General features: G+C 37.7%; 2 protein-coding genes across 2 annotated transcripts in view; one reads left to right on the plus strand and one right to left on the minus strand.

Moving 5' to 3' along the window:
- The window catches only part of LOC107089554 (interleukin-21 receptor-like), an 8,391-nt gene extending 5,498 nt beyond the window's left edge, over nt 1-2,893 (plus strand). The window contains exons 5-8 of the mRNA XM_015382419.1: nt 386-566; nt 656-758; nt 1,146-1,224; nt 1,314-2,893. Of these exons, the coding sequence (XP_015237905.1) occupies nt 386-566; nt 656-758; nt 1,146-1,224; nt 1,314-1,769 (819 nt within the window). The 3' untranslated portion in view covers nt 1,770-2,893. The remainder of the gene's footprint in view (nt 1-385; nt 567-655; nt 759-1,145; nt 1,225-1,313) is intronic.
- On the minus strand, nt 2,719-9,976 carry ube2i (ubiquitin conjugating enzyme E2I). The gene is made up of 7 exons (XM_015382420.1): nt 9,835-9,976; nt 8,527-8,602; nt 8,343-8,426; nt 7,998-8,070; nt 6,897-7,006; nt 6,727-6,806; nt 2,719-3,442 (listed from the first exon to the last, which is right to left on the minus strand). Exons 2-7 carry the CDS (start codon nt 8,590-8,592, stop codon nt 3,379-3,381), a joined length of 477 nt encoding a protein of 158 aa, XP_015237906.1. The 5' UTR covers nt 8,593-8,602; nt 9,835-9,976; the 3' UTR covers nt 2,719-3,378.
- Between the last annotated feature and the right edge of the window lie 473 nt (nt 9,977-10,449).

Below are 10,449 nucleotides of genomic sequence, written 5' to 3' on the forward strand. Positions count from 1 at the left end.
CCATCTAAGAGTATCACTGCTGCCACCCTCTGGTTTAGAGAGGAACTGCTAGTTCCAGAAATCACTTTTTGGGGCCTATTGGGGCCCATTGATTGAGGACATACTGGTCAGTAGCTCTGCCCACATTCACCAGTACCATTAACAGTAAAACAGCCTTAAAGCATGACGCTGCCACCACCATGTTTGAGAGTCTGTCCATTGTTGTTTTTAAAGTCTCGTGCTGCCTCCTCCAAAGACTTTTTGTCATAAATCTGACCAAGCAGCTCCATCTTGGTGTGATCTGACCATTAATGCCCCAAGAAGGAATTTTGTGACCATAAGTGGAAATTTACTTAACCCCACTGTGCTTTAAAGGTTGATTGGATCCTTTTTGATTTTTTTTTAGAACTGGAGTCATGAAATTAGCACACAGAGCATAACACATTGCTCTGTGGAAGATCAGAATTTTGAGCCAGACACAGAGTATGCTGCAATCGTGCGTTCAGGCCCAGATATGGATTACTTCGAAGGCCAATGGAGCGAGTGGTCCTCGAAGGTTCTCTGGAGGACAGAGGCAACAGTTAAAGGTGAGAGATTAAAACATTGTATTGCTTTACCAAATTATGCAGATTCCAGAGTTGAAAATGTCTCCCGCTGCTTGTTTTTGTTGGTGCAGCCGCTCCACAGATTGAAGGATTCACCTTCAATCTGCCCTTGATGTTCATCATTATCTCTGCTGTGGTTTTAATTCTGATGGTGGGCTACGGTTCTGCCAGAAAGTAAGGCTACTCTGCTTTTAACACTGCAAAAAATGTTAATCTTAATAAGTCAATTTTTTAAAAAATAAGTTTATTTTTTCCTGAACTGAGGAGGCACGTGAGACACTTTGCCAATGGAACAAGACAATTTACATTTAAAATGAGAAAAAAAACTATTGCAATGTCTTATTTCAAGTGAGTTTTATCTAATTATCTTATTTTAAGAATAAAAATACTCATTCCATTGGCAAATCCTCTTACTTACCTACTCAAATTAAGAGTAAAAACACTAAATTTAAGAAATCTTTACCTATTTCTAGATTGTTTTTGCATTGAAATTACTTTACAAAGAAAAATATTTATCTAGCTTATAAAAAAGGTTTTTCTGAAAAATGTATTTTGACACAGGTGGAGGCGTGGTACTTTCATCCCAACACCTGCTCCTTATTTCCAATCTTTGTATAAAGACTGCCAGGGGGATTTTAAGGTAAGTTCAGCTTTTCATTGAAACTTCCTGCAATGAGAAGAAGAAAATAAAATAAAAAACAAACCTCCAACCCATTTCTGTCATGGCAGAGTTGGGTCGTTACACAAGAAAACACAGCAGACATACTGAAAGCAGAAGAAGCCCTCCAAATCGACACCCTGATAGAGTACGTGGAGGTGCAGGAGTATCCAGCCACGTTCCCCCTGCAGCTCGTGGAGAACAGAGCTTACGGCAACATCCAATCATCCCCTGTGGACAGCGACCTTCTCAGCATGCAGTACTCAGACGGCAGCACCATCGTCCAGAGGAGGTCAATAAGGAGTCTTCCTGGGTGCTGCCAGTCATGCAGTCCTCTTCAGGACTCTGGCTGCTGGCTCTGCAGTGACACATCCCTGGAGAAGGAGCCTTCCTGGTACTGCAACGAGTACTGCACCCTGGGTTTCCTCCAGGAGACCGGCTGTGTCACAGCAGGACACCATGGAGGGCTGAAAACCAACCCCAACATCTCAGAAATGATTGAATCAGACGCTGTAATAGAAGCATAAAGCTCATATTTTTATATAAAGTTGGTGGAAGTTAATATGGAGCGCTTCCTCTAACTTTGTCAGGTTATAGGATACACATTCAGCCCCCATGAGGCAATACTTCTTAAAGCCGTCTTCACTGAGGTTGCATTTGGAGGCCTTTGTTGATGAATGCTCTCCTTGACCAGCCTGTAACCTTTGATGAACATATTTTGTTAGTCCATCATCTTTATGCTGTACAGAACATTTAGAGATGTTCAAAGCTGGCTTTAAAAACCCATTTCAAAAACCTTCTCCCTGGCCTGTCTGCTGCCCTCCTTGGTCTTTATGATTCTGGTTGTTTTCCAAATAGACAGCTGTACTATATATCTGGCTGATATTAGAGATGTTTTCCTGCAACCGCACCGTCAGATATGTTCATATATTCCATTTGTTAGTGCTTTTAAAACCTTGATATCTCATGAAGCTGTTCCATTTGGCGTCCATTGTGCCTTTCTTTGAGAAGTGTAACATTTGTGTAATTTATCATGTAAATATTGTACTAACATCTGCAGCATATTGAGGATCAGTTAGATGGACGTCAACATAATTGGTTTTGGCCTTAAAAAGAAATCTTGTACTAATCAAAGGTCTGAGGGAGCTTCACTTATACATGGATGAGGGTCATGCGATTAAAGGGGAACTCATTTTGTTTCATTTACAAAAACGTATAGCAGAATGTTCATCTTCAAATAAATACACTAACTTTTTTTGCATACCAAAATCTTTCTAAAAAAAATATTCAAAACATTCATATATTCTGTAAATACTGTTTAGTTATGTTGAAAGCCAACATGTGGCATTTTTTTCTGAGCATTGCTCAAAATATTATGAAACTGATCGCTTGAATAAACAAGTATGCCAACCTTTTGTAGAAAGTTTTATTAAGCCAACACATACATGAACAAAGCACCATATAACCTTAAAGTACAGAAGTAAGCCTACCTGCCTCAGTTACTGTGGCCATTTTTATTTATCCCATAGCAAACACTCTGAATAACAAAAAGACAGTCAAGGCAGCAGATCCTATCATATATTACAGCATGCTGAATAGAAAAACCTGGGAAAGAAAAATTAGACTGGACCATCTAGAGACACTATTGGGATACAACAGTATAAAAGTGCCATTCATTATACAGCAGTTCAAATACTGACAATGAAATAAGCCATTTTTTTTTTACATTACATTTATGGAAAACAGGGAAAAGGGAGGGAAACGAAAAAGAGACCCTGTGAAAGAGCAAAATAAAACAAAGACATTTTACTTCCATGAACAAATCAATGACAAACAGCTCGCATGGAGATGATGGAAAAACTGAAGCTGTGTCCCTTGCACCTCATAAGACAATGTTTAAAAAGAAACAACCGGGGTGCCGAAGCACCTGTCCCCTCCCAGCTTCATGCGCCAACCGGCAATTAAGATCAAAAAGGATAGGTGAAGGGAGTACGGATGGCACAGAATGTGTGGAGTTTAAATAGAAGTCTTTAAGCGAGTCCCGATGTGAGAGGAGCACATTCATTGAGAGGCCGAGCGGGGAGGTGATTCTTGTTAAACCCATTCCTTCAGCCGCAGGGGGAGGGGCTTCGCCTCTTACGACGGAGAGTATTTTTTGGCCTGTGCTCGAACTCTTTTCTCATATTCTACTCTGTTTTGGCTGAAAAAAAAAATAATAAATAACTGTTATTACATGGAAATACAAGCAAATGATATTATTAAGTAATTCTCTAGATCAGGGGTCTTAAACGTTTTCCAGGCCAAGAAGCCCAAAACTAGTGGCGAGATGGAGCGGGGACCCCCTAATTATACATATTGTGTTATATCAAACTGGTCCTATAGTCACTCTACTAGATATGGAGTAATGTAACAAAAGTAATTTCACCCTGGGATTATTGAAGTATTTTTGATTCCTGGTTGATGGGGCAGGTGTTGTGAATGAAACGGTGCCCAGCTTGAAAGAGCTCCTGTGCGTCGCTGAATGTGTGCATTGATGACTGAAAGACATCTTCCGCCTCCATTTATCTGTTTACTACAGTGTGTTGAATTTATGTTAATGTGTATTTAAAGACATTTCAATTAGAAAAAAAAAAATTGAAAAAAAATAACGGGGAGAATATTCAAAAAAGGTAAACAAACTTTTGCGACCCCCATGCAACACCTCTGTGGGCCCCCTAGGGGTCGTGCACCCCCGTTGAAGACCTTTAGATGTCTGAAGTCATGCAAAGGTTTTATACAGGAATGAATAACTGAAATTTAATGCTTTTTAATGCCACCAACAGGTATCCGTCAACAGGCTGCAGCCATGTCCCGAATTCCTCGTTTGAGACACTTTGTTGAAATGTGCTTTTTTTCCCGCCCATTCTCTAGCTTTTTCTCCGACTCAAGCTTCTTTCCTGAACATACAGCTTTGCGATCAACCGGAAGCAGTTCCATGCAAATATATTGTGACATAATATGTCCAACGAAATTGTTTTTATAAAAAATTTTTAATAAAGCATTTTAAATGCCACAATAAACATATTTAATGAATTTTAATGCCAATTAAGGCCTTAATTTAAAAATAATTTAATGACTTTTAATGACCCGCGGAAACCCTGATGTAGAAAATTAGAAGCCTTGAGACATGAAGTTTAACACCAGATCTATATTTACAGTCAGCCAGGAAAAACCAGGACCAAAAGTATTAAACATGACAGTCAGTCCAACATGGCGACCATAAGATAACTTTAAGCACATACTGAACTTTTGGACCGGATCCGTTACATAAACATCCTTTTCCAAGCCGCTGCATGATTTTGATTTCGTTCACCGATTGCCGTAAAGTATTAGGTCTTGTGATACAGGTGCATCTCAATTAAAACGTTGGTGAAAAAGTGAAACTGCTTCAAACGCACTGGTAAATTTAAAATGCCTATTTCTGTTGATAATTCTGGCCTCGAGGTTAAAAAAAGAACCAAAAAAAAAGCAAACTTTGGTTTCTCAAGAGTCATTTTTATCAGATGCAGGTTTAACAGAACCACAGCGAAGACTGCAGACTTCACAGCCGAAAAATTCAGGTTAGTCACATCCAGTCAAAGCCTGTTCATATACTGGTGAATCCAAGCACATAACTGGAAAGTTTAGTGGAAGGAAAAAGTGTGGAATGATCAAACACGTCATCCCTACCCTCTACAGATCTACAGAACAGGAACACATTCTCCGGTTGGCCCATTTTATTATAATGACCTATTGAAATCTTTTTAACTGTAAAATTCTAAATTTAAATAGGAAGCAATAAGAATCATATGAATGTAGATTTTTACTTTTAGATTCAAGTTACTGACACAGTTCTACTTTTCAATAACTCATATTGAAATTTAGCAATGATAATTTATGATGTTTGTGTGGGTTTTATAATGTGCTACATAAATGAATTCATATAAAACATTTGTGTCTTTAGCTTTGGGCTTAGAGCAAAACCTTTATAAGTCAGTCAAACAGAAAAAAAAAAATTCTTAAATCAAACAGCAAGATTTAACAAACCAAGCTGCTCCTGGCTCTGAAATACAGTTTGCTTATTTGAGGAATTAATTACCTTGTAAAGCATCATACCGCATTAAGCAACAAGTGGCGGCATTTTTTAAAAGGAAAAAAAAGTTGCATATCGCATTCAGTGTTATTTAGATGATCAAATGTGCTAAAAGTGTTTGCATTAATGGGAAGTCTTCCTCCTGAATATGTTTTCTAGGTAATTTTAGATCTGTAATAAAACCTTTGGGTAAATTTATAATCTTTGGTCCCAAAGCTACTTTACAATACAAGACGTCGGGTAGCTTCCTGACAGGAGACACAGTCCTAAACACCCAGGATGCATCGCTCAGTGCAGCGGGATGGATGTCAAGTAATAAAAATTAGGTCTAACTTCTAACTGGGGTTTTGATAAAGCTTTTCAGAAATTAGGTCACAGATCAAATAGCCGATTCAAAACACTGGTATAAAAAGTGTTTTACAGCAGATCACAGAGCAGCAGTTATTAGACAGGTTCTAGTTAAAACAGTGGCAGCTGGCTAACAGAGGGTGCCGCCCCATCCACCCAAAGATATTGATTAAGACAAAAAAAAAAAATTATAAACTTAAAATATATCAATATATTTTCTAGATATGCAAGACAGATGTGTAATATTTAATGACAAGGAAAGCTGTTTTTTTTTTTTTTTTGGATTGGTGACGTATTTTCTCCCTGGCTTGCAAAAATCTTTACCCATTGACTCTCGTTAAAAATTGTACATGCGCAGTAGCTCATCTGCAATAGTTGGACTCGTCTTCTCCCCCTTCTGGGAAAAACAAAACAGATCAAAGTTTAAGGATCTGTTGGACTTGTGAAGGACTGGAAGTATGAAACCTTTAAATTAATAATATTGCTTTTGTTTGTTTTAAATATTAATATATTTCCATTTTAAAACTTTATATTTGGTGTTAATGTTCCCCTCCCAGTCTCCATTACCAACCAGTCTTCTGATGCTACTAACCATTGATAACTTTGTGAAGCTTAGCCAATAGTGTTATGTGATGCTTTTATTCTGTTTTCACTTCCTCCTTTTTCCAAACGTCATTGTCTGACCCAGCATATATTAAGACAGGTATGACTGATTTAAAGCACTGTACAGAAAACGTCAGTGGTTTTTATTTGTTAACATAGATGCAAATATACTGGTGTGATACCTTAGGATACATTTGACTGTTTTTTTTTTTTTGGCATATGTCTATTTTGAAGTTATAGCCCACTGATTTAAAAGTACATTTTTTGTTTTTGTTTTGTTTTTTAACAGTAAAGCTGTTGAGAATCAGTCAACCTCTCTTCACAATAAACTTCACACTAGAGGTCCAGTAAGCCCATGAATAAGTACCTGGTGAATAAAGAGCAGATGATAGAAGGAAAATGAGGGAAGTCCAGCTACTCACCAGTAGATTGTGTAAGCCTCTGCTTGGGCTGGATCCTGAATATTTGGCTCGTTTAGGAGTTCCTGGATACCTAATAAGATCTAAGTAGAAAACAAACATGTGTAATACTGCAGCCATGACCTTCAATGATCTGATTCTGCTTCAGAGATGATCTACTTAACAATCCAAACCTGCTTTATTGTGATGGCTGGTCTCCAGTCCTTGTCCTCCTCTAGAATAGATAGGCATACTGTCCCCGATGGATACACGTTTGGATGGAAGAGCGGAGGCTCAAATTTACCTGAAAAACAAACATTTCTGATTCATGTTTACCTGTATCAAGCATTTTTTTGAGAACAGAAGCACTGTGATAGTTTGACAATAAAAGTCAAGTCATATTTGCAGCTATTAGGTTTCTCCAGAAGCAGAGAAGTATAGTACTGCTATCCATGATTCTGATTGTTCTGAGCGCCGAGTGTGACTGATGCATTATGGCTTTCCATGTTTAAGCAAAAGGCTCAGAAACTGCTGCTGTTCCTGCATCACAGAAAGAGAAAAAGGAAGGCTCAGTTCACCCCAGTTGGAATGACATGATAGGAACAAGTTTTTAGATGTTAGATGAAAGCAAAGTCCACTGAGGGATCATCGTTTCATAGCATCTGTGGGGTGGAAAAATATTTCAAAGTCCTTAAACATTGATTATCTGTCAGATACGAAACACAGCCATCACTAGGAGCCCAAAAATCAATCCACCCCTACCATTATGTCTCAAGTTATTGAGATCATGTTGGAAGGAAACCAGTAAGTCTCTGGGTTACTAAAGACTTTTCCAGAGTCCCCAGTTCTCCTTTTTTTGCTATTATTGTTATGAAAGCTATAAATAAATAAAGGTTCTGATTTGATAGACGTTTCTACAGTCATAAAACATGATGGAGGGATATACTGAATATTTCCATTTCAGGCTTCCATCAAGAAATTGTACGACTATAATCAAATTCCCAACATTTCCAAACTCTGCAGGAGCCCTGAAATCCAACACATTTTACAGTAAAAGAATTAAATAAAACGAGAAGTAGTTATGCTAATGAGTAGCAACTATATTTCCACATTTCAGGGCAAAAACAAAAAACGCACACCCAGGGAGCACATGAACGTCACCAGGAACCATAAAATTGTTCTGTTTACTGTTCATCTGATGGCCAATAAAATCAACCTTATCAACAAGAAACACTTCCAGTGAGGATTTATCAATTCTCTCCAAGCTAATAAGATGACGAATCACAAAAACTCACATTTTGGAGGTGATGAGGGGTAATCATCCTTGAACAACATCCGCAGTTTGAACAAACCTCCTTCCCATGGCGTCTGAGAGGAGAAAGAATAACAATTACCATACCAGGAAAAAAAAGGATGGAGAAATAAGTTTTCACTAATTTGGAAAAAACAAGAACAGCTGCAGCCAGGTTGAGATTAAGGAGGGAAACATTTGCCATTTCTCCGTCTTTAAAGAATGTTTCCTAAAGTAATTATTTTTGCAATTCCTGGATTCAGTGAAAAATAGATCTTTAAGACATTCTTCAGTTATTTTGAGCAATATAACATGCAAGAGCTCCACATTTCCATTTATTACAGCTTACCCCTTTTTTCCCAGGAATAGCACATTCCCAGTTCATGAGATTCATGGTTCCATCTGGATTTTTTGTGGGCACGGCAACAAATCCCTGGGAAAGAACGAATGAGGCAGATGGAATTTAGATAGACTTTGCACAGAAAGTTATGATGAGAAACCTCAACAGGTGCATGATCTGAGATGGGACTTACAAAAGGATGGTCCTTCCGCCACGCCTTGCGCTCCTGTGCAAGCCGGCTCAATGCAATGCCTGACATTTTTGGACTCCTTGAAAGAACAAAATACGGTATTAGAAGAATTATTTACTTGTTTGCAAAAAATTATACTTTATATTGCTGAAATGTAGTAATGTTATTTGTCAGGATCTAAATTTTAAAGAATAAGAGGCTTGTGGGATAAATTTAAGCACTAAAACAGTTAACAGTTTACCTTAAACTTCTACTAGACTCGGTGTGAAGCAAAGTAAACACCATTAAGCAACAATACCTCATAGTTTTGATCCATTTATCTTCACAATTTTACTGCAGATCATTGAATAAGTCCCCCCCTAAAAAATATTTGATTGATTTCCTTGTATAATATAAATTCTAGTGGATTGCAAACTAGCATCAGGTAAAATTAGTAAAAAAAAAAAAAAAAAAACACTTGTGTAGAGTTCAGCATTTCTTCATTACTTTTTTTTAACGGGCTAAAAGTCTGTACAAGTGATAGTATCTGTACCTTCTTTCTACCAGTTTATGGTTGTAGTTGGATACAAGTTATCATCAAGGATAACTGCTTTGATGTCTCTCAAAGCATTAAAATAAAACACGCCGTTTACAAGCATTAGATGAATCTCTTAACCGTTGTCTATCACTTAAGTTAATAAATGGGCTGTTTGTGTTGGCCTTTGGGCAGAGAACCTAAGAAAGCAGCATTTTATCTGGCATGTCTGGAAGGCTAGCATAGTTAGCTTGTGCTAATAACTGAACAGGAAATGCTTTCCATCGCGCTGAAAGCTTGAAAGAATCCAATACGACCTTGTCCTTAAACAGAAAACCACTACAGAGCTGTGTTGGAGTGTTTTGTTCGCTCTTAAATAACAAAAAACTGACCGCGAATGTTAAATGATTAGCATGCTAACCTATTAGCTCAATAAGCTAACTCATGTGCGCCAGAATCGCGCTACATCCCAACAGGCGCAGTTAGCGTCTGCCATGGCCTGATGCAGCAAAAAAAAATGCGCAAGTGTACTTGATTTAGACAATTTTGAATATGAGGAAAGTAACCGCCACTGTTTACCCGGCGCTAAAAAAACAACTATATACTGTTTTAGTCGGATTTTATCAGAGAAAAACCTTCACGGATGTAAACTTGTCATGAGCCATTAAAGAATAAGGACAAAGAGGCGCACATTTATGCGTTACCAAACTAGCGAAAATGGCGCAAAGTGAAAGGGTAAAAATATATCGATACATGACCGGAAAATCCAGAGAATAGCCATCGATGTCGGTTCCTACCTCTCTCGGTGTGGCTGTACAGGCTCTGCTTATTAAGCGAAATGAATTAATCGTCCTCGAATCCCGTTAAATCTTGTAAAGTTTCCCTCCCGAAAAAATCCACCCGCTCCGAGTCGAGCCTCAAACAGCGACGCCAAGCTGTTACCCACCCCGCTCACTTCCGGTTTGGCCTAAATGCTCCCTCTGAGGACATGTTTTCACTTTCTATGTTGAATAGAATAGAATAGAATAGAATAGAATAGAATAGAATAGAATAGAATAGAATAGAATAGAATAGAATAGAATAGAAAATCCCTTTATTGTCCTACAATGGGGTAATTCTGGTGTTTACAGTAGCAAAAATATTATAGAAAGATGTCTCACACAAATGTTGACCTTAGAAAAATTTATAAGAATAACATACTAGTGAAGAGTTAAAAGATAAACAATAAAATACTGCACTGTAAAGGGTTTTAACAATATAAAAACTGTGCAACTGGAGAATCAGAATCAGAATACTTTAATAATCCCAGAGGGAAATTACTTTTGTTACACGCTCCAGTTACAGTTTTATATAACACTCATCCAACTATACAATATAATAAAGATAAAAAATAAGAATAAATAACCAATATA

Source organism: Cyprinodon variegatus, unplaced genomic scaffold, assembly GCF_000732505.1.
Source record: "Cyprinodon variegatus isolate N-32 unplaced genomic scaffold, C_variegatus-1.0 Scaffold256, whole genome shotgun sequence".
Taxonomy (NCBI): Eukaryota; Metazoa; Chordata; class Actinopteri; order Cyprinodontiformes; family Cyprinodontidae; genus Cyprinodon; species Cyprinodon variegatus.